This window comes from Copadichromis virginalis, linkage group LG10, assembly GCF_057382275.1.
Source record: "Copadichromis virginalis isolate Kocher_CV1m ecotype Utaka linkage group LG10, C_Virginalis_male_GT1.1, whole genome shotgun sequence".
In the NCBI taxonomy this organism is placed as follows: domain Eukaryota; kingdom Metazoa; phylum Chordata; class Actinopteri; order Cichliformes; family Cichlidae; genus Copadichromis; species Copadichromis virginalis.
The window spans coordinates 788448-813561 of NC_140627.1; the positions used below are offsets into that span (position 1 = coordinate 788448).

Here is a 25114-nt window from a genome sequence, read left to right on the forward strand (position 1 = left end):
GTCGCTCTCTATACACAGTTCGCGCGATTGCAAAGTGAAAGCAAAAAAACAAGCGCAAATTCAAACGCGATTTCAATATGTCACATATTGACAGTGGCTCACCGATGCCAATGACATAATTACCCAGCTACATTTCTGAAAGAATGCAAAAGCATTGACATATATTTTTCCTTCCTACGATAGGCCGACGGGCAGGGAAGAGATAGATTTTGGTAGCCCGACTGGAAAAATCGCTAGCCCCGGGACGTCGGGCTAGCGATTTTGCGAGCCCTGTATCTGATTGAGGAATCACTCATCTTTGGAAAAGAGAGTTTATTACAGAGAAATGGCTCTTTCCAAAATAAAAGCTATACTATACGCTTCTTCTGGGCTATATTCTCAGCAGCATATTAAACATATCAGGTCCCCATAAGGAGAATCCTGTGCTAACGGCTGTCTAAATGACTCGGGTAAAGTTTGTAGCATGGTGCTGGTTGTTTTTGTCTTTGCACTAGGATGATGTCGGCGTAAATGTGCAGTCATATTCGTTGTGTTCCCACTAGTGCTTTCAGGTTAATCTGAAATGACATTAACGCCACAACACGGCGAATCTCCGTTAACGAGCTACCCCTGATCGCCCCGTGCGTGGGGCTGGACGGCCAACACGTTAACGAGCTAACTGCGCTAACACACTAGTTCCCACCCATGTAATTGAGCATTGCGTGGCACATCCAACATACTCTTTTACCTTAGTCCATGACTAGTCCATGACTTCTCTCAACCACCCAGGTTAGGAGGGAACTGAGGAGGATTAATGGCAAGAAGGCAGCGGGCCCAGATGGCATCAGCTCGAGGGTCGTCAGGTCCTGCGCGGACCAACTGTGTGGGGTGATGGAGCACCTCTTCAACCTGAGCCTGAGGTTGGGAAGAGTCCCACAGCTCTGGAAAACCTCCTGTGTTGTACCAGTGCCAAAGACTTCACGCCCCAAGGACCTCAACAACTACAGGCCGGTGGCTCTGACATCCCACCTGATGAAGACCCTGGAGCGGTTGGTCCTGGCTCAGCTTCGGCGCCTAACAAGCTCATCACTGGACCCACTTCAGTTTGCCTACCAGCCTGGCATTGGAGCGGATGATGCCGTCATTCACCTCCTACATCGTTCCCTCGCTCACCTGGAGACCGCTGGAAGCACTGTGAGAATCATGTTCTTTGATTTCTCCAGTGCCTTCAACACCATTCTTCCCTCGGTTCTAAAGGACAAGCTGGAGAACTCTGGAGTGGACCATCACCTCACTACCTGGATCCTGGACTACCTCACCGACCGACCACAGTATGTGAGGACTCAGGGCTGTGTGTCGGACAGGGTCGTCTGCAGTACGGGGGCCCCACAGGGAACGGTTCTGGCTCCGTTCCTCTTCACCATCTACACTGCAGACTTCTCCCACAATTCCACCCAGTGCTTCCTGCAGAAGTTCTCTGATGACTCTGCAATAGTCGGCCTCATCACTGATGGGGACGACAAGGAGTACAGAGGTCTGACCCAAGACTTTGTGGACTGGTGCCAGCTGAACTACCTCCAGATCAACGCCAGTAAAACCAAGGAGCTGGTGGTAGACTTCCGCAGGCACAAGCGTTCTCCACTGCAACCACTGAACATCCAAGGTATGGACATTGAGGCTGTGGACAGCTACAGGTACCTTGGTGTTCATCTGAACAACAGACTGGACTGGACTCATAACTCAGACGCCCTCTACAGGAAAGGGCAGAGCAGGCTGTACCTGCTGCGGAGACTCAGGTCGTTTGGGGTGGAGGGCCCACTCCTGAAGACCTTCTATGACTCTGTGGTGGCTTCTGCTATCTTTTATGGCGTGGTCTGCTGGGGCGGCAGCATCTCTGCTGGGGACAGGAAGAGACTGAACAGGGTGATCCGAAGGGCCAGCTCTGTTCTAGGATGCCCTCTGGACCCAGTGGAGGTGGTGAGTGACAGGAGAACGGCGGCTAAGCTGTCATCCCTGTTGGACAACATCTCCCACCCCATGCAGCAGACTGTGACAGCACTGAGCAGCTCCTTCAGTGGGAGACTGCGGCACCCACGGTGTGGGACGGAGAGATTTCGCAGGTCTTTCCTCCCCACTGCTGTCAGACTCCACAACAAAGACTTTAACTGAACAAACACACACATCCATACATGTGCAATAATCTTTTCTGGCATCGTTGTATTTTTACTCAGTTGTATATAGCATTCGTATTCTATTTTTATCTTATTGTATATTTTTATTCTATTTTATTCTACTGTATATAGTATTTTATTCTGTACAGCTGTGTACTGTATTTATTCTTATTGTATTCTAATTTTTGCGTCATAACTTTTGCACTGTCCACTTCCTGCTGTGACAAAACAAATTTCCCACGTGTGGGACTAATAAAGGTTATCTTATCTTATGACGCGCTTACCTTCAGGGTCATACGTCACATGAAGACCAAAATAATTCCAAACGCCAGATCTGAATGAGGGTGGGGGAGGTTCAATTTGCCATGTTGCAAGGAGAGCTTAGCTTCTGTCTCGCTAGCTTGCCCTGCGCTCAGTGAATCTGCGTTCGACTACTCTGCCTAGGCTGCACTGTCGAGCGCAGATCCACTGAGCGCTCAACACAGACAGCATCGTCAGAAGGAAAGTTGATAAAATAAATTAAAAATGTTGTATTGTTCGATACATATGCGTACCGAACTAAAAGCACTGTATCGAACGGTTCAATATCGATACGAGTATCGTTGCACCCCTAATAAATTAGGCCAGAGCAAATAAATATCGTCTTAAACTTTAGTTAAATCCAGTTTCTGTATTGGTAACAGAGTCCATTCATCCTTAGTCTTGTATAAAGCTGTTCTGTTCATTTTATTGGTTTTTACCGTTGGTATTAAAATCCTGTAGCCTGTCTGCCAGAATATTCATGTCTGTGTACACTGAAATTTTTATACAAAATAATTAGAATCTTTGTAAAAAAATAATATTTCTGAAAACATCAGTAAAGAATAAATGAATACGTGTTTTATAGCCAACCAGTTAAGACATTTATGCCTTGTTATATTTGTCCTGAAGCATTCATGTGGCTCTGTTCTGTACCATCTGCAGTTTCTGACCTGATCACACTCCTGGATGATATCAAGACGAGATTATATTTATTTATGAAGCACAGCAAATATCACCTCAAGGCACTTTATATTGTAGATTAAAAACCCTGCAGTAATAAAGAGAAAAGCCCAACCATCAGACCGAACCCCTGTGAGCAGGCACTTGGCAACAGTGGGAAGGAAAAACTCCCTTTTAACAGGAAGGAACCTCCAGCAGAACTAGTCTCAGCCATCATTCTCCGGCTCTGCAGGTGGTGGTTGAAGCTTTCCTTGCAGGCAGCGCAGGGGAAGACGACCTTAGTGATAGATGTAGCGATACTGAATGAGTGCAACGTCAGGACGAAGGGAAGAAAAGCGGGCTGAGAGAAGACCTCGAGAAGATGTGGAGGGTGAAGGTAACAGTGGTCCCCGTGGTAACAGTGACTTGAAACTAGGCGAGCGGCGGTGTCTCGTTCACTAGTGGCATATAGCTTGATGTCATCCATGTAGAGGGAGGTGGTTGCTGATCTCACTGAGGGGGTTGGGCCTGCGCAGGACAGCAGTGTGGACAGAGCATCTCCTTAGTAGAGCTGCACTTGATGGTGACTTGTGCCCTTAAACACACTTCTCAACTTAAAACGGACCGGAATTATTAAGATATACCACTGTGGTTGTGCATAAGTCCTAAAGCAATTTAAACTACTGACAGTCTGTAAAATAAAACCAAACTGATGTCCTCTCTTCTGTATTCAACACAGGAGGCCAAGGCCAGATTCCTGAAATGGCTCCAGGCGCATGCAGAACACAACGGTGTCCTTACGTTGTCCAAGGCCTCCCTCGTCATGATGTCTGGTTCAGACCTTCAGGATGCTCTTTTGCTGCCTGAAGGCTCTGTGGCCCTGGTCACTAATTCTGCAGAGTCGCAGAGCTGGGCCCACTTTAGTATGGAGACCTACAGCAAGAACCTGAAGACCAAGCTGCTGGGTCACACTGTGCTGTTTGCCGAAATTGTCACTTCTACCATGGATCTATTAGAGGGGTAACGCGTGTTTCTAAGAATCTGTTTAATGTTTGAAATGTGGACTTGGGCCAGCAGGAGTTTATTCTAACAATGAAATATCCAAGTAGCTCTGAGATGAGACTACGGCAGTATGGGCTGTAGCTTTACAGCCGGGGTGTCGAACTCCAGGCCTCGAGGGCCGGTGTCCTGCAGGTTTTAGATCTCACCCTGGGTCAGCACACTAGAATCAAATTATTAGTTCATTACCAGGCCTCTGGAGAACTTGAGGAGGTCATTTAGGCATTTAAATCAGGTGTGTTGGATCAAGGACACGTCTAAAACCTGCAGGACACCGGCCCTCGAGGCCTGGAGTTCGAGACCCCTGCTTTACACCATATCATTCACTGCATTTGGCTTGAAATGGGCGAAATAACATAATTTTATTTAGAATGCTCGAGACCTAAAAGTACAAACTATGGAGTTGCATTATGTGTAAAGTCTTCTCCGGCACATCCTAGAGATGCCTCTTGATGGAGGTAACGTCCAGCCAGTCCATGTGTTATAATGCGTCATGTTCCCTGACCTGTCCTTTCACAGGATGAGCCTGATATAATATATGCCTACAGTATTTACACGTTGTAGCCCATAACACTGCCATACAGGTCAGCTGTCCAAGATCTTGTTCTTTACCCTGTTATGTCCATCAGTGTGGAACAGGCTAAATCTAGACTCATCACACCACATGAGTTGTTGCCACGGCCCCAGGGTCCAGTCTTTATGCGTCCCAGCAAACTGAAATTTGTTTCCAATAAGTCTTACTGATAGTTTTTGTGCGGCAGTACAACAGTTGGGTGTTTGTCCCTTGAGTTCTCGGCACATAGCTTTGAGTCCTGTGTCCAGGTGTTTCCAGGTATTATTGCATTGGACATTTCTTAACTCGTATTTAGTAGAGTCGGTTTCTTTCTTTGCTTGATGCAGGCCAGTAATTTGACCCATCTGAAACAGCTCGACATTTTTCCACTAACAGGTTTTCCATGAAAACATGTTGGGTTGTTTAAGGAATGAGAAGTTGCTCATTTCCTGATTTTGGATGAATCCAAACAAAACATACTACAATAATTAGTAGTTCTTATTAATTTCCTTGGTCCAGATGGTGACTTGTTTTGGGGCTGGGCAGTGTTGGGCATGATAATGTAAATGAAGTGCTAGTTGGAGCACCTTCATTCATTAAATGTTAATAAATAGGCAAATGAAGCAGAAAAAGATTATCACAGCAGTTGCTGTAAATTCATATACAAGCTCGTATGTGGAAAGTGAGATCAGGTCTTTACATGGAAATTCAAACATGGTTTGAAAATCTTTTCTTGTTACTGAGCCAAACACATCAATCCCAGAGAAATCCATGGTTAGGGTTGTCTTTTTTTGGCTAAATTGGTAAATGGATTTCAGGGTATGTTGATGCACAAATTTGCATATTTAAGAGAGAAAATGGATATTTCTTCCAACCTTGCTTAGAATTCTTGATGGCAAACCCAAATTTTCAGGAGCAAGTAGTCATAGAAAGTACAGAACCTTTAGATTACATTTTAAATCACAAAAATAATGACAATATCTTCTGGTCCCTAGCAGGTCTTGAAATGTATGTCAATATTTATCAGATGAACACCAACACATCACACATGTCATTATTTCTATTCATTGTCTTTTTGTTCATGCTGGGGGCTGTAGTCTGTCCCAGCTGTCAGTGTTTATCTGACACTAATTTTGTCAAAATGTAGAAGCAATGTGTGAAAACCTAATAACGTCCTATTACATGTCCAAGCCTAATAGGCATTAAGAGGGTAAGTAGCAGCCAGAAATCAGATGCGCTAATTGCTAATCAAATGCATTAATTGATCATCATCAGTGTGAGCACTGCTATAAAAGCAGGAGTTTTGGCAGTTTGCTGGTCTCGAGTGAGGTGTGTTAACACAAGGAGGAAAAAGGCCAGCAATGATCTTAAAAAGTAACTCTCTTCTGCGAAGCGATAGAAGGCCATTTGCAAACAATCTGCGGTACAAAACACTATTTACAATTAGAAGACATTCAATACAGCTGCCAGTCTTTAGAGGAGACAACCCGATGTCACCCTAGTCTCAGACCATGAAACACTCAGAGAACATCTCAGACTCTACAGGTATCAGGTAGCATATTAAAGTTTATTATAGTACCATTAGAGAAAGATTTAACAAGTTGGGCTTGTTTGGAAGGGTTGAAATCCTCTTCTCTGTAAAAAGAACCACACCACAGCTTAGGCTCACGAAGTTGCACCTGAACGAACGACCATACTTCTGTACCAGTGTCCTTTGGATGGACGAGACCAAATATGAGATGTTTGAGCGTAATGCACAGTAGCACGTTTGGTGGAAACCAAACAGCGTACCGGCACCAACACCAATGGTGCCAGTGGTAGAGCGATGATGGTTTGACCTTGTTTTGCAGCCAGAGGGCCTGGGCAGTCATGTGAAAGACTGAAGTCGTACAGAAAAGGATTACTTCAAGTTATTTCTGCTTCACGTGGTTCGTGCATGTGTTCTGCATTTGGCTGAACTTTTGTTAAGTCAAAAAGGATTTAAATCTAACGTCAGATGTAAAACACACAGTTTTACATCTGAGGTTAGATTTAAATAATTTAAGCATATGCATGAAAGCTTAGAATTAAGACAGAGTGTACTTCCTTTAAACTCTGACTGCATGTTTTTTCTGTCATGATGGTTTGCACAGAATACACCCATGCAGCTAACATTAAAACCACCAGCTAGTTTTGTGTGTAGCTCAGTTTGGATGTTGCCTGCAGACATGGGCACTGAAGCTTTGCTGGTGTGCTGTGGGGTATGCCAGATTGTGGATCAGATGTACCTGCACATCCTGTGCATGCTCAGTCAAACTGAAGTCTGGGGACTTTGGAGGTCAAGATAACACCTTGGGCTCATTGGTTTCTGCAGCACACATGTGGGGGGGGGTTGACATGGCAATGAGGTGTGTGTTGTTTTTGGACCAAAGATTAGGTGAGTGGTACTATCATAGTAATATCAGCATGATTACCAGGACCCAACATGCTGTTTTTTGGAGTTGCCAGTGCTTCCAGTGTTGTGGCTTATAGTTTAAGTCAAAGCTTTTCACTCGCTCTCTTGTGACCTGACTGAGATTAGGAATCAATCCCTGGCTAACAACACTGCACTAACTGTGCTGACATTTAATATCAGCTGTTAGTTATACACTAAAAATACATCTTACAGTGCAGACACAGCTTTAACAAGGCCCAGACCGCCAACCTTGCACATGCATATATGCATGTCATGCATGCATGCAATACATGTTGAATAAGCAAAGGGATAATGGAGGACAGACCACTGGATGTCAGTCTCTCCATGATGTTCACTCACTAGTTGGTCAAAGTGCCTCTTTATGAACATTTGACAGCAAACAACGGAGAGAGAAAAAAGATAAGACAAAGTTTTCAAATGCATGTAGTGTTTCGTACTGGAACTGGGCTGGAACTAATTTAATGCCCAAGTGACCTCACTGGAGCAAAGGCAAGTTGCACCTAATAGACTTCTTTGTCTGCATCCACACATGTGACTGAAAGTGGCTGTTGAGCGGGTCGATGAGGCAGCAGGTGGGAGCAATTAAAACTGTCATAAAGTTTGAAAAATGGATCGTAGAGCAGCGCTGAGCTGATTGGAACAGACAGTGTTGTCATTAAGCTTATGCAGAAACTAAAGCGGGGTGAATAAGTAGGCCATACAACCCCAAACGTGTTGCTGCAGTTTGATTTCACTGCTAATGTTTGAGTTTCCAGATGTTTCTCTGGAGTGGCCTTGATTAATGTTATTATTAAGGAATGCCTGTTCTATTTCTCCGAGCATTCGTGTTTTTTAAGTAGTCGTGATCCTTATTATTTCAAGAGAAAACCACTTTTTGAGGGGGGAGAACTGACAGTTTTAAACAGTTTTAGAGAAACATGGGTAAACTGGTCTGGAGCCTCCATGGATCAGGCTTTCTCCAGTTCAACACAAACTGGTGGGGACTTTGTTTTCCTCAAGCTCTTCAACTTTCAGTTACTTTAAAGTAGATTTCAATTAGAAAGCAGTCTCTGCTTTTTCAGTGGCACATCAGCCGTTTCATTTTGTCTGTTGCATCTGTTCATCTGGTGATAATTTTGCTTTGCCATCAGATGACGTATCCTTTAACTCCCTTTACTGAACCTTAGAGGTTCAGCATTGTCTTCATCTGTTGGCTCATTGGTCCCAAGGTGCTCTGTGTTCAGTAGTGATGTGCGGATCAATCCTGAAATATCGATTTCTCCGATACCAGTCATTTATGTTCTAGAAACGATTCTCACATTAAAATATCGATATTTTAGTAATTTAGGGTAAATTTGTAGTTTATCATTAACAGGAACACAGTGGAAATAACCTATATCATTCGGATCGTCTACAATTGGAAGGAACTACTTCCTCTTCCGCCTTTCATAGTCATGTGCGAAATATGGCTGTATAAATGTGGCAGCCCCTTGGCGTGCGCACTCACAACAATGGCTGAGCGTAACTGGAGTCATGTGCGGACGTGTTTTACATCCACAAACAGCCGAGACGTGGTTTGCGATACATGTGGCAAGAAAGTGAGGTGCTGTGACAACACCACTGACCTCGTCAAACACCTCAGAGTAAATCGTATCACAGAATATGACGAGGGTAATGTTGAGGCGAACTGAAGAGGAGGAGAAGGACAGGTGCTGCTAGGGGAGACAGACGTCTCTCACGGAGTCCTTTAGTGCTGCAGGCAGGCAACGTGTTCAAATAGCCACAACTTCAGGATTTTTATTTCTATATGATGAACTCTGCATTATTACGTGATAAGAACAAGTAATCTGATGTCCTGTAATCATTATGATGCTATAATTTGAGATACAATAAATAAAATAAGTTTTTGTACAAAGTATCGGATCAGTGTCGTCGATACCACCCTGAATATTACTTGGTATCGGATCGGAAAGGAAATCAGTGGTATCGCACATCACTACTGTTCAGAGCGCTTCTGTGTGCTCAGGTTAAAAAAAAACTACATCAACAGTGGATTTTATATCAAACAACCATGACATGATTGAAGACTTTGAGCTTGAATTTAATAAGAAGATGTTTAGGGATCACAGACATCTTTGAGGGGCTCAGAGGTCACTGGAAGAAGTAACAAATTTAAATGTAAGGATTTGTGTCAATAATTAGATGAATGAAGTGTAGAACCCACAACATCACCAAATACTGCATTTCCTGCCCGGAGATGCTCTGATAGATCTTTATTACAGCACCTTCAGTTGCTCCCCGTTTGTTGTGATCATGTGACTGACTTGGCCACTGGAAAAACACCATTTTTCTTTGAGTAGAGACGTGTTACAAATGTGCATGGATTGATACACAAGCTTAAAGTGACAGTTACTTTTGTGTGTCATTTTTGAGGACTCACAAGAGGCCGTAGCTCAGGTAGAACATCTACTGATCACAGAGCTGCTGGTTTGATCCCTGCCTGCTATAGTTTTATGTTCATGTTAGATAGAAAACACTTCAGTAAGACAAAGCATAGAAAAAACTGCTTGTATGAATGGCTGTGAATGAAGTTGTATATGGTGCTTAGTAGAAAAGCACTGTATAAGAAAAAAGTCCGTGTGCTTCAGTCCATACAAAGCAATCTGACTACAATGAAAACAGCTCTACAAATGCATCCAAACCTGAGTAAAAAGTGATCATTTATACAAGTTCAGCTTCACAAATCTTTCAAAAAGCTTCCTGTGCACACAGATGTGTAAAAATACACATCCCAATCAAAATGGCACATCTGGGCTTCCACTGTGTCACTGCCTTTTTTTCAAATGAAACAGACGTTTTCATCTTATTTGGTTCTTTTCTAAATAAAAGAAAATCTCGTCAACATAGCTTCTCCATAGCTTTTACTTCCCTTCGTTCGGCTAAAACTACAATCGTGGTTTCATCAGTCCAGACTGTCAGAAGCTTTTTTTAGATGGTTTCTGTCCTGAGCACTTCAGTCACGTCTTTATAGTTTGATCTTCATTAACCTGTGAATTTTATTCAGAATGTTTATGCATATTCATATGTTATAATATTGAAAAGGGATTGATACCATAATTCTGAATATATTTAGGTGAAGTGTTAGAGCAGCACACAGTGTGTTTTTTAATTGTTGCATCGATGAACACAGCTGTAGATGTTGTTTTTCACGGTAAGCTACGTTTTGCTCCTGGACGTAGAATAAATGGAGGATAGAAAATGAGCCTGGCATAAAAAAAGTGAGCTTTCATATCCACCATCATTTATGGTGATGTCATACTTGAAAATTTACCTGAAAGTTTTATCAACAAGAAATCACAATTACTGTTTGCTGCCAGCAGAGTGCTTTCCACTCACACTGCACACAGTGTATGCTGTCCACAAAGAACAGTTCATTGATTGACCCCAAATTATCACAAGCGTCTGTAAACCTTTGATCACAACTGTGTGTTTGTGTGATTCTAAACTGCAAAGGAAGTTTATCTTTCAGACCTTAGCTGTTACCAGGTGGGCCGTCAGATGAGTCCTCATCAGGCGAGGGCCACCCTTCCTAGATGCTTCACTTTTTTAATCCAAGGACATCTTTGGGTGGTGCAGCAGCGACAGTTTGATTTATACAGCGCCAAATCACAACAACAGTCTCCTCAGGGCGCTTTATATTGTACGGTAGGCCTACTCTTAAAAAAAACAAAACAAACATATGACCCTATGAGCAAGCACTTTGGTGACAGTGGGAAGGAAAAACTCCCTTTTAACAGGAAGAAACCTCCGGCAGACCCAGGCTCAGGGAGGGGCGGGGCCATCTGCTGCGACCTGCAGCTAGCCTATCTTTAATTCCTGATGGTTTCTTCTAAACAGCAGCCATAACCTCCCGTTCTATGCCCCTTCACCCAAATCCTTTTTTTTTGGCTTGGACCCAGTGACTCAGAGGACCTGTAGCAATGGTTGACGGGATTTCCCAGCATGTATCCAGCATTTACCTTTTTTAGGCCTTTTTCCAGCTTTATTAGATCGGGACAGTGAAGACTGACAGGAAGACATACGACAAAGGGCTGCAAGTCCACCCTCAGCCATACAGCATGTGGTCGCCTGAGCTAAACAGGCGCCCCTGTACTTCAGGTGTAGCTCATTTCTGGGGCTTGGCAAGGTGTTGTGTCTGAACCTCCCCTCAATCTTGCCTTTTTTCAGCCCAAGGTATCAAGTTATGGTTTTGCTTCCCAGTTTATCCATCTTCTTTTCAGCAGCTCTTTTCTCCCGCTGGTTCCTGGTGAACCAGCGGGAGAAAAGAGCTGGTGGTTACTTCTGTAACCACCAGCTCTTCAGCTGTGGAACTTTCAAGATCTAAACCACATGGAAATCTAGCTTCCTGCATTTGTCGGTCTGGTTTTGGTCCCAGGGGAAAAAAATCTGCTCTGTTCTCCTCACACTGGTAAGTCTGTCTCTCAGTTGGGCCTAGAAAGCTTCACGTCGTCCTTATCGCTCTCATGTGCTTACCAGAATACTGTGTTGAGGTGTCATCCGCCTTTTATTTTATCAGCGTGACGTTCCTCAGTCTCTCTTTTGCTTGAGGCTGCTCATCTTCTCGGGCATTTCTCCTCTTCCTTCTGGCTGCTGGCTCATGGTGTATCACTTGTGATTGGACTCGCTCTCGCTTTTTGTGGAGATATGGAGATGTTTAGGAGAGGGAGCGGTGGAATTTTTAACAAAACTGTTGGCAATATGGTGCCAAGAAAGTAACTGAGTACTGCATCAGGAAGTCAGGAGTGGCAGAGAAGTAAGTGAGGGCTGTGGAGAACATGTAGGAGTGACAGGGTGGAGACGAGTGGTCAGAAGGATCGCAGCAAGAGTGAAAGGGAAGGTTTACAAAATGGGAGTGAGATGTGAGGGGTGTATGCTACGAACAAAACTCAGCACATCCGGACTTTCTTCGAATTAGCGAAACCTACGCTGTTTATTTCTGATCATCAGAGCAGTGAAATTGGAACTGGACCCATTGAAACATTAAAGCTTACTGTCCCACAGCCATTCACACACATGTTGTTTGAACATGCTGTGATCCAGGTTTGTTCTTTAACCGTTAATATGAGTTTTTTTGCACTGTTCAGGTCATAATCAAAACATGCTGATCATAAAAAGTAAGAAATACTTGTATGCAGTTCAGACCTGAGTGAATAACAGAGTCGGTGGTTACAGAGGCGAGAACGTGTGTTTAAACTAGAGCTGCAGCTGTAGTCTGCCCGAGCTTCCAGACACTGATTTACTTTGTTTGGCTAGCTGAGTATTTTTGCACAGATATATTGTTGTTCCTGATGTTTTATTGTTCATGATAAGAAACCTCAGCTTTATGGATTAGTGAGGATATTAAGGGACTGGTCTCTCATTTCTCGCAGTTGTGTTTGTTTAACAAAAGTTTGAAGAGACGAATTTCAGATATTAGAGTCCTTTGAAGTGACAATGACCGAGCTTTTCTTCTGTCAGAAGGAGGATTATGCATTGCCACAAATGCTAATAGACACAGACGGTCTGAAAGCAAAGTTCCTGCCGGTCAGCGCTGCCTCAAACTGAATAGCTGATGAAAACGCAGGTTTAGCTGCTTGAATGAAGAGTCTTGAAGCTGAGGCTCAATGGCTGGCAGGCTGTGTGTTTGTTCAGGGTATTAATGCTTTGTCTGGCTGTGAGCAGCTAATTACAGTCAGCACTGAGACACAGGACGGTGTTCTCACAAGCTCACACCACACTGGAATCTCATTGTGTGTCAGTGAGAAGCTTCACACTGCAGTTTCTCTTTTAATTTCACTTTTGAATTTGTTTATAGACTTTTATTAAAGGGAGGGGTTGTACGTGGGAAGATGTGTTCTGTTGGGAAATGACATGAAAGTCTCACTGATATTATGTCACCTTTGTTTCAGTGTGAAAATGTGCTCTTTTATTTACTTGTTCCTCAGCAGTTTGAGTGTTAGTTTGACATTTTTTACATTTTAACAAAAGCTTTAATATTTTTTTTGGGGGGGGGGGGGATAGAGAGAGATCAGTAGGTCGTACGGTTACACTGTAACCTTGGTTCTCTGAATGAGACACTATCTCTCGAGTCCGTTACATCTTCCACATGTATGGGGTATGACCCCCGCTGGGTCATGGTGTGTGGAAACTTCTTTAAGACACTCCAGCTAGCCTGGACACGGCCCACAGCTTACATATAAAACAGCTGCACAGATGTGAAACCGGTGATGGTTTGATCGGCACATGTCTCCGAGTGGCCTGAAGGTGGAGAGTTAGTTTCTCAGTCAGAGAACCAAGGTTACAATGTAACCGTTCTCTATCATATCGAGGCTATCTCTCCAGCCCATTTCATCTTCCACATGTACGGGCTAACTCTGTGAGTCACCCCGCGAGGAGACAGTGCAACCGAACCCAGAGTGAATGTACCAATGAACTATTTAGAAATGTACACATATACCTGCTACCCCGCAGCATCAGGGAGGCTGCTGAGACATTCTCGCAACAGCAGACCCAACCACGACGCACAACACCCTCACACAGGATCTCACACACACACACACACCACTCTCAAGTGTAGATCAAATGACCGGTTTCACATCTGCACAGCTGTTTTACACGTAAGCTGTGGGCCGGGTACTGGCACTGAGCCTGGTTCTGCCGGAGGTTTCTTCCTGTTTAAACTGAGTTTTTCCTTCCTACTTTTGCCAAATGCTTGCTCACAGGGTTTCATCTGATTGTTGGATTTTTCTGTAAATAAGAGGAGTAAAAGTTTAAAGATAAGATAACTCTTTATTGTCATTGCACAGTCATACATAGTACAATAGTACAATGAAACTGAAAAACTATCCCACATCGGCGCTACGTACAACACGACACAGTAACTTAAGTAATAAAAAGAAGAAGAAGTGAACATGAAAACACGAACTGTTTAACCATTGCAAACCTGCATTGTAAGACTGTGACATTGGACTTACTCTAATCAAATCTTCCGCTCGAGTCGTATGCTGTTTCCTGTCATTATTTTCCTCATAGTTGATTTTTAGTGTGAGCGTTGATGGGACTGGTGGGCATATCAGTAAGCAGTTGGTGTTTTGTTAAGGTTTGTTAACGTGCTGAAGTGTTTATTGGTGGAAAACATGAGAGACTACGAGAGGCCACTCAGCTAGCCTGGAGAGCATAATGATTCTTTTCCTGCTGTGCTGAACTTGATCCCTGGGTCTGCAGCAACACTGACTACATGTTCACGTCTTTGTAAGAACTTGGACATGAAAACCCAAGGGTCCACTTTTTGCTCTTGTATTATATTTCCCTTATTTTTCAGTCAAAAACTGACATGCATAAATGAAGAGAAGCAGTAGTGGATTTGCACTTGTGGTCATAAAGAGTCAGTTTTCATTGTTCTGTGAAACGTATTTTTGAATAACCCAGTTTAAAACCATTGGCTTCGTAAAAACTACTGTGAAATTGCAGCCTCCGTAAATAATGTTAGAAAATGGTGTTTTGGTGTAAGAGTCACACAAATAGGAAAATTCTGTGAACAAAAAAAACAACCTTACGAGATTGTTTTTCCAGTTGTCCACTCACCATTTGTTTGGACAAGCAATCGAACTTCCAGGCTAACGGTGTCTGTGTGTGGGATGAGGTCCTGTTTCCTGTGAACAGTACATGCTGCACAACGGCTGTGGTGGAAACAACATGGATTCGTCTTCTGTGGCAACAGGTTAGACCATAAAAATCAAATTGCCCTAGTTGACCTTGCATGCTCCACCTGCAATTATAAAAAATTGGAAGCAGATGCCTAAACGTCCTCCGCGTCGTATTTGGAGAAACATATGGAGGCGTGTTTGACTCAGTCCTGTGCTGCGGAATCCAGTGCAACGCAAGCCATCCTGCAGGAAAGATGGTGGCACCAAGAAGCTCGGTGTTCCTTAAAGAAATACTTATCAGGCTCTCTGTGATGATTCTGAACAAAAACGATGGCTGCACTAGTCAGTGATGACAGAAACAGAAATGAGGAGCCACTGGAGGGTCTTTAAGTTTAAGCAGAGGTCAGCTGCAATTAGCTGTTCCCACACAGCGCCACTTAGGTCACGCTTTACACAGTGATGACGAAGGCATGCAAAAGTGTGTTTCAGTGATGAAGTCAAAACAGCACCAAACCTGCAGAGGAGGTCAGTTGGTGTGTATGTGCTACACTACTGTGTGTGAAGCCCATAGCTGTGCATGGAGCAAATCGCCTTCTTTGGTTCTTGATTGCAAACCCGTGTCTGTTGTATCCATTTAAAGCATGCAGCAGACACGAGTTTGCAGTGTGTGAGTGCAAAGGAAGATAAACTCCAGACTCTGAAATCAAGCTGAAGGTAAAAGCTAGCTACAGGTAGAGTCGCGTAGTCCAACGTGCTCTTTATGTACCAGAAACACGCTCCATTGTGACATGCTGTGTACAGACTGATTTGCATCCCATTCATTTTAAGGCGCTGACTCTAATGGATTGTTGAGCATTGCTGGCCTTTCCACACCAGGCAGTCAGCAAGGCAAGGTCGTTGGTGCCTCAGCTGGCCGCTAGTAATGGAGCAGCCCTCTCTCATTGATCACTTCCAATAATGCTATTTGGAAATGATAATTTCTGCTGCTCCAGAGTATACAGGATTAGCTCAATTAATCACATTTACAGATTAGTTTGTCCTCCCTTATTGATCATCCCTTTGTTGCTGCACCAGCATCAATGCAAACACGTTTATCTACTGCAAATCCTTTTTTTAAAATGAGCATTGATGGCAGGAATAATCTTTTCATCTGGGATGCTTTAATCTGGGAAGTAAGTGGTGAGTGATGTGGACCTGGGCGGCTGGTGGCAACGTTGGAGGATGCAATAATCTGTGTTTGGAAAGGCTTCATCGTGTGTGTTTTAGGACACAGCCGTGGTTTGGATGGACGTGAAAGCTGTTCAGTAAAAACCAGACTCCACTCTTCTCTTTGTTTGCTGCCTCATAGCTGTGTGTGAAAGATGGCATGTAGCTCCTCATCACAGGATGACTCGGGTGGCGGCCGTTTATCCTCCTGACCTACCTACGGGGTCTGAGGGTGACCCCCTCGGCTCGGCTGCCGCCCAAACAGAGTTCAGAGCGTGCTCCTCCTCTCTCTGTGTGTCAAATGTGCTGCTTTATAGAGCAGGGCGATATGGCCAAAAATATTTATCACGATATATATTTGAAAATTTGTGATAACGATATAAGTGACAATATAATTGATGCGAGATAAAATACAACTCCACAACTTTACTAGCGCAAAAAACCCATCCATTTATTTTCATTTAAACAAGCAGCTGTTTTATGTGCATTAAAGCTATATAAAAATGTAACAGTGCAAATGCAAATTCCTTGCTGAAAGCTTAACCAAAAGGCATTTCCAGTAGAAATGGGCCGACATATCCTGAGCATAACCATGTATAATATCCACTGAAGTTAAAAAGAGGTGCTTTGCAACATTAAACTGCAGTGTGCCAAATAAAAAGGTCAAATACGTATTTTTCGGACCATAAGGTGCACGGGATTATAAGGCATATTAAGCGAAACAAAGCAGTCAGATAAATCAAACTTTATTCAACTCATTCTTCTTGCTTCCTCCACTTCTGTACCATTGATTCATTAATGCTGTATTCTATCACAGCTGCTCTATTCCCATGTTGTTGCAGTATATTAATGACTAACCTCGTATTGTGGATGGATTATCTCAGTTGTTCTCCTGACTGAAGTTTGGTCCGTTTACAGCATCCTGCCATGAGATTGCATTTGTCTCTAACCATCGGGAACCTTCACGTTAACTTTTATCGAGTGGAATAAAGTTAGCATTCATCCTCCAGCTTCACTGTGTTTATGCTATGCTAACATAGGTGTGTCGCTAGCGATCACGTAGCAGATCATTATATACCAGCTAGCCCAACTTCAGTAACCCTACAAACGTCACTGCTGTTTAGTTTTCTGTTTTCATTTATGTTGGAAGTGATAGCAGAGCTGTACGTTTGAATTGTTTCAGAAATCTCTCAGTCAGAACATGCTATATCATGCTTAGGTGGAAGCTAGCGAGCTAACTTCCGCTAACTTCCTGCTAACGTCTAACACCGTTAAATGTAATAAATTCGGTTTTCATGGATGCCTGGATGTTAAACTTCATTGTTACACCTGGTAAAGCAGCAATGCTGATCGTTTTATTAAAGATGAAAGAATTTAGACAGTTTTTAACTCTCAGTGATGCTGCAGTGTTCGTTTGACTTTGGGACCAGAATGGGACGGCGTTTAGGACCCAGATTACTCCCAGATTTACAAGCCCCTTAGTCCGACAAATACGGCAATAACGACGGCCCACTTGCATGTTCTACGAAACAAATGTGCTTTGGTGGGTATCTGACGGACAAACACCAAACCAGTTCCACATCACTGAAGTTGCACCATTTTTACAAACTAATTCTGGTTCAGCCACTTCCAGCCCTCCCCACTCTGAATTACTGAATTATTTGGTGTCGTGGTTTAACCATTCGACTGCAACTTCATTTAAATACAAATATATTATATTAGTCTGTGATGATGTCACAGACTAATATCAGTTTTCAAGACCTTTTAGAAGTGAGCACATGGTGCCAGTTATTGGGCACCAGAAACATTATTAAAATGTGTGCTGTCACCTGTTTTTACCCCTCAGCCTTAAGAGGCTGTTTGGCTGTATTCATCACCCAACGGGCAGGTGGGCAGGCAGCATGGACACCCACCTGTTGTGAAGGCAACAACTCAAGAATGAGGCAACGTAGCATTTTGAAACTGACACCAGAGGTGTATCTACTAAAAATGTGAATTTCAGTAACCTCCAGCTCAAGGTCAAAGTCACAGTTTTCTGAAAATCTTGTGAATGCATTAACTCCAGCATGAGGCAACATTTTTCAAATCACCACTGCAGCGATGACAAAGGGTTTGAAAACCCCTGTGATCCGAAACAAACGTGTCTTTAAAACAGGGAAAAAGATTCGGCTACATTCCTCCTCTTTACTGTCAGCTCATCATATCCAAAAGATATCCTTTCAAGACTGACGTAAATTTTGCTTGGGGGTTCATACGAGGCCCTGTCACTATTATGTCTGTCCTACAACATATATCATAATCACCTGTACCAATGACCTTGGCTATGAGCCTAAAGGCCTATGAATTCATTGCTAATATAGGTTACAGTGGAGGTTACACAGCCTGTCCTCTCACACGTCCCTGAGCTGGAAACACTTCTTACAGGCAGCATGCTACAAAGCTCTAAGCACAGCTGGGAAACCCTCTCACTGGGACTGAGCTTAAGCTTGATTGACCTCACACCAACTTTGCATTACAACAGCAGAAAGAGTGTGCTGCTTCAGTCTGTATTCACTGACCAACAGTTGCCTTGAGTCAGTGACTGAGCTTTAATTGCATTTGGAGCTGAATGTAAACACAGTGCTTGGATCAGTGATTAGAACCTTGCAGAGTAAATGTTCAGCTTCATTGTACCAATGACCTGCTGCCTGGCTGTGGTTGGGATGTCAGCGGAGCTCCTGAAAACGATTCTGCTGCTGCGTAAAGGTCAATGCTTTTCCCTGGGTATGCAGTCCATATAAATTCATCTTCTTAAATTTTTGTGGGTGGCTGTAGCTCAGGTGGGAAAGCAGGTCACCTGCTAATCGGAAGGTTGGTGTGGTCGAGCCCCGCTTGCTCCAGTTTACATACCAAATGTAATGGCAGTATACTAACCCAAAGTATTGAAATGATACAAACATACGAAGAGCATAGAAAAAAGTGCTCGGGTCAGTGAAACAACAGTGAAACTCAGAGAAGAAAAGTGTTCTTTTTATTTGTCCCCAGGCCAAATTACAAGACTTCTGGGCAGCATGGTGGTGCAGTGGTGAGCAGTAGCACCTCCCAGCAGGAAGGCTGCTGGCTAGCCTGCTGTCCTGGTGTGTTTGAGTCTCCTCTCTGGTTGCTCTGGCTTCCTCCCACAGTCCAAGCACATGCTTGTGCATTTAACTGAGGATTGATGAGAGCTAGATAAAGGCCATAAATGTGTCATAGATTAAGTTTTTTATGGATGTGTTGTTCAATGTGACTTATAGTCTAAAAGCATTATGTCATTCATACATACAGTTGTGGTCAAAAGTTTACATACTTGTAAGAATATAATATAATGGCTCTACCGAGTGTCCCGTTATTTATAAAACTGATTTTTCTCTGATAGAGTGATTGGAACAGATACTTCTTTGTCACAAAAAACATTCACAAAGTTTGGTTCTTTAATGACTTTATTATGGGTTAATGGAAAAAAGTGATCACATCTGCTGGGTCAAAAATATACATACAGCAGTGCTAATATTTGGTTACATGTCCCTTAGCCATTTTCACATCAATTAGGCACTTTTGGTAGCCATCCACAAGCTTCTGGTTGAATCTTTGACCACTCCTCTTGACAGAATTGGTGCAGTTCAGTTACATTTGATGGCTTTCTGACATGGACTTGTTTCTTCAGCATTGTCCACGTTTTCAATGGGGTTTAAGTCAGGACTTTGGGAAGGCCATTCTAAAACACTTATTCTAGCCTGACTTGCCATTCCTTTACCACTTTTGATGTGTGTTTGGGGTCATTGTCCTCTTGGGACACCCAACTGTGCCCAAGACCCAACCTTCGTGCTGATGATTTTAGGTTATGTTGAAGAATGTGAAGGTAATCCTCCTTCTTCATTATCCCGTTGACTCTCTGTAAATCACCAGTTCCATTGGCAGCAAAACAGCCCCACAGCATAATATTCCCACCACCATGCTTGATTGTAGGCATGGTGTTGTTGGGGTTAAAGGCCTCACCTTTTCTCCTCCAAACATATTGCTGGACATTGTGGCCAAAAAGCTCGATTTTTGTTTCGTCTGACCACAGAACTTTCCTCCAGAAGGTCTTATCTTTGTCCACGTGATCAGCAGCAAACTTCAGTCGAGCCTTAAGGTGCCACTTTTGTAGCGAGGGCTTCCTTCTTGCACGGCAGCCTCTCAGTCCATGGAGATGCAAAACACGTTTGACTGTGGACAATGACACCTGTGTTCCAGCAGCTTCTAATTCTTAGCAGATCTGCTTTTTGGTGATTCTTGGTTGGCTCTTCACCCTCCTGACCAATTTTCTCTCAGCAGCAGGTGATAGCTTGCGTTTTCTTCCTGATCTTGGCAGTGACGAAACAGTGCCATGCACTTTATACTTACAAACAGTTGTTTGCACTGTTGCTCTTGGGACATGCAGCTGCTTTGAAATGGCCCCAAGTGACTTTCCCGACTTGTTCAAGTCAATAATTTACTTTTTCAGATCCATGCTGAGCTCCTTTGACTTTCCCATTGTTGCGTTTGTGGGTGTTTGTATCCAATGAGCCCTATTTAACTGGCCTAAGAGAAGTCACCAGCTGTAGTCACTCATAATCACTCACAAGAAGTTAAGAGGCCATGCTATGAAGCTCAGTTCACTGACAACTTTCTAAGTCACCAAAATTGCTAATTCATGTTGCTGTATGTATATTTTTGACCCAGCAGATGTGATCACTTTTTTCTGTTAACCCATAATAAAGTCATTTAAGAACCAAACTTCATGAATGTTTTTTGTGACAAAGAAGTATCTGTTCCAATCACTCTATCAGAGAAAAATCAGAGTTTTAGAAATAACGGGACACTCAGGAGAGCCATTATATTCTTTACAAGTGTATGTAAACTTTTGACCACAACTATACATGCATTCCATGTACTAATTGCTACTCTTGGTAGCCGGGGATCGGTCTGCCAAGGCCTCGCTCCGGGCCGTCCTCCAACCAGGGGCGGAGCGTGGGGGTGGCTTACTGGGCTTAAGCCCGGGTTGTTTTGTCAGAGGCCCGGGGTCTTTTGGAGTGTAATTTTTTCATAGTTAGATGCCTGGCTGACAACTGTATAAAACAAAAAGTACACACAATATTCGAAGCACATAGTGCACACTGTGGGAATTTACGACTGTGCGTGAATCCCCCTGATATTGGTATGATCCGAGCTCAGGCACTAAGCGAGAGGGCGGGGCCGCTGCTGCCTGTGAGTGCGCTGTTGGAGAAACGCAGCCAGCCATACTAAGGAGAGCTTAAGTTTGACCAGGTACCAAAGCAAATCATTCGTACCGTGTAAATATGACGGTGAATCACGAAAGATTGATATCAAACTGATCACTTGACCAATATTACGTTACTTGCTCTTCAAGTGAATCAACAAATGGCGAAATGAAAAGCCGAACAAATGCTATTTTTTTAGAGAGTCTTAGCTTACGCGTGTTTATTTCATATTTTCAGTTCTTACCCTCCCCGACTAAATCGGTTTCAGTTATGTACTGAAATATAAGAATGGACATTAGAGGCTTCTTTCAAAGAAAAACTCAGGTAAATGTTATTTTATATATTATGCTTTGTAAGTTGTTCAGTATATTTCTATGCAAAACAAGAGGGATTTCAGTACACAGCAGGATATTCACATTTATAACCAGATATTTACACTTTAGGGAGAAAACAAAACATTTTTACTGTACAACATCAATTTAGAGTAAACTTGTTTTGCATAAATAAATATTGAAATATCTTTTGAATTAGTTAAATGTCAGAATAAAGAGAGACAGAGCTGTCTATTTTTTATCACTTTCATCAAATTTAGGAGTACATATACACTAAGTTTATTGTTAATTAATAAGAAAACTCCAGACGATTCCATTCTGAGCTGAAGAAGCTTCTGATTGGTTCGTAGAGTCCATGTGAGTAAATTGGTGGCACAGCTGTGGATGCATATAAGGCAAAAACACAGAGCCTGTTTCTGTGACATGGGAAAATCAAGACATGTCAACCAAAACACCAGGAAAAGAACTGTGGAGCTCCATAAGTGTGGCTCAATTTTGAATACAATTTGGTGCCATTTGCAATTAAGAAATACAGATAGTGTCACGGAGGAGCAGGGAGGACTCGGCACAGACTGAAGTCTCAGAAAAACAGGTTTATTTACACACTCCAGGTGCACTATATACAGGTGAGGGAGAAGGGGGCCAGGGTTCCCAGGGGTGCAGAGCGGGGTCGGGAAAAGCGTCCAGAGTCTCCAAACCAAAACACGAGAAATCTGCATACAGAGAACAAGGGTTAGCACGGAACTTTTACGGACAGAGCTCAAAACTGGCTGAGGCTAAAGTAGCACTGACGAGCGTTATTCAATAGTCCAGCGGCGAGGTGCTCTCAGTCACTGCCTTAAGTAGCGGGAGCAAACAGGGTGAGGAGCCACAGGTGATTGCCTACAGGTGGTGGAGGCCGGGAGCTCACAATGAGCTCCGTCCAGGCAGCGAGCAGAGAGAGAGGAGAGAGAGAAAAGACAAAACATAACATGTAGCCACACAGGGCCAGCCGAGCAGGCACGGGGACCGTGACAGATAGTTTCTCTCTTTACTCTTAAAGTTAACAAATATGTTTTTTATATTTATCTAAAAAATAAACATTTAGTCTGATTTGACGTTACAATTAAAAAAGTGTTTTTATCTGAAGAGTAAATATCTGGTTTCAGCTGTATATTTGATGATTGTCAGCACAGAGAGGGAGAGAGAGAATGAGGACAGAACAGAGATGAACAAGAGCAGGTGAGACACACATGTTAGTCAAATGGTCGTTTACCAAAAGTATCACCGTATCATAGGTCCTCATGTATCTCGTACCTAGTGTTTCTTTTTAGGTTTGCTATTTTTCAAATTCTATATTTATTAAGTTATGCAGCTTGTTTACACAACAAGGCTAAATAATTATATAAACTTTTCTCAATCTAAATAGTGGACTTTGGTAGAATTAAAAAATAAGTGTAGTGAAGGTCTATGATGATTTTTAGTGCTACTATCATCTAGTTCTGATTCTGGTTCTGTCTTGGTTAAGTCCTCAGTAGTCCTGATTTAATTCCGGATCAGTTCTGGCTCTGGTTGAATTGGGGTTTAGTCCTCGTGTCTTGATACAGCCCTGATTTTGTTCCGCCTTGCTGCTTAATTAAAAAACTAGTTTAAGGTGTCCTGCATATGTGATATATATTTTTCCCTATATGAAGTCATTCTTTTTTTGAACAAAACTCAAAACAGAGCCAATTAATCATTCAGTCATTTCTACCCCCCCCCCCCCCCCCAAAAAAAAAAAAAAAAAATCCCACATGCATACTACCCTTTTGGGCTAAGCCCTGGGTGTTGCAAATGTCTGGCTCCGCCTCTGCCTCCAACACACATTGCCCCTGACCCCCATGGTGCCTCCTGCGAGTGGTGGGCCTACAGGAGGATGGGCCCATCTCCCTTTTATGGGCTGTGCCCGGCCGGGCCCCATGGACTAAGGCCCAGCCACCAGACACATAAGTGTTTGGTGTGAACTGTAGCCAACAGTAATGGACACATGGTTAAGGAGAGCTGTTTAAAACAAATCCCTGACTAGGCATACTGACACTCTGAGGAAGGCTGTGCTTTTCAAATTTGAAATTCTGACTTTCATTTGAACGGTGAAGGGAAGCACGAGTGTAGAGCATAGATAGGACTGGAAATTTAGGCTTCAGTTCAAGATTTATTGACCATGTCCACTCCCCTTCATGGTCACATGGTCTGTTTTTCTCCTACTGGACCTAAAAACTGAACCTACCTGTGCAAACTTGCTTTTATTTAGTTCTGTCTGTTAAAACTGTTTTAACTGTATCCTTTTGTATTGACGTGGTTCTCCTGCAGCACATTTCTGCTAAATTGAGTCCAAGTCTCATTCTCCTATTCACACACACATTCATATAGTGCTCTTATCTATATCTAATCAGACTTATCTAAAGTACACATGCACAAAGTATTTTAGAATAGAATAGAATAGCCTTTATTGTCATTGAACAGAGTACAGCGAAATTGGAGTGCCACTCCCTTGGTGCAAGATTCAATAATAAATATAAATGTAAAATATAAAAAGTACAATAAAACAATCGCAAGTACTCAAACAATAGTAAGTACGATATATACAGGATAGCAGCATAATATAATGACAGTATGAATAGCAGCATAATATAATGGCAGTGACGGTATGGTGCTTATTTACTACGGTGATAGCTCTGGGAAAGAAGCTATCCCTGAATCTGTTTGTCCTGGTTTTATGTGACCTGTACCGTCGGCCTGACGGTAATAGTTCAAACAGTTGGTTGCTGGGGTGAGAGTGGTCCTTGATGATATTGCCAGCTCTGCTGAGGTACCGAGAGTTTGCAGTGACCTCCAGGCTGGGCAGAGAGCAGCCAGTGATCTTCTGGGCTGTGTTGATGACCCTCTGCAGTACTTTCCTGTCTGCAGCTGAGCACCCTGCATACCATGTTCTTATGCCGTACGTTAGGATGCTCTCTATGGTGGCTCTGTAAAATGTCACCAGCAGCCTCTCCTCCAGGTTGTTCCTCCTGAGCACTCTCAGAAAGTGGAGACGCTGCTCGGCCTTTTTTACCACCGCCGTGGTATTTGCAGTCCAGGAGAGGTCATCAGAGATCTGCACGCCCAGAAACCTCATGGAGTGTACCCTCTCCACACAGTTCCCGTGAATATAAAGTGGGGCCGGGTCTGCTCTGCCCTTCCTGAAGTCCAAGATAAGTTCTTTAGTTTTCGTGGTGTTCAGTTGGAGGTTGTTAACTGAACACCACTCAGTCAGTCTCAGTCAGTCTGTTGACCTCATCTCTGTAGTCCGACTCATCCCATTTTGCATCATTCCTTCATCATATAAATCAGCGGTCCCCAACCCCCGGGCTACGGACCGTTCCGTGAGTCATTTGGTACCGGGCTGCGAGAGTTGACACTCGGGTGTGAAATTTATGGTTTTCAGGGATTTTATTGGTTTTTATCGTTATTTTTTATCAT

At 43.2% G+C, this 25114-nt stretch overlaps 1 protein-coding gene and 1 long non-coding RNA gene across 2 annotated transcripts in view; one reads left to right on the forward strand and one right to left on the reverse strand.

Moving 5' to 3' along the window:
• The window catches only part of hlcs (holocarboxylase synthetase (biotin-(proprionyl-CoA-carboxylase (ATP-hydrolysing)) ligase)), a 50246-nt gene that overhangs the window by 13735 nt on the left and 11397 nt on the right, over positions 1–25114 (forward strand). Inside the window, exon 6 of the mRNA XM_085469344.1 lies at positions 3850–4130. Coding sequence (XP_085325470.1) covers positions 3850–4130 — 281 coding nt within the window. The remainder of the gene's footprint in view (positions 1–3849; positions 4131–25114) is intronic.
• LOC146699592 (uncharacterized) lies at positions 22216–22651 on the reverse strand. Its single transcript, XR_014922430.1, has 2 exons — positions 22430–22651; positions 22216–22350 (listed from the first exon to the last, which is right to left on the reverse strand). It is a non-coding gene; the product is annotated as an uncharacterized LOC146699592 (long non-coding RNA).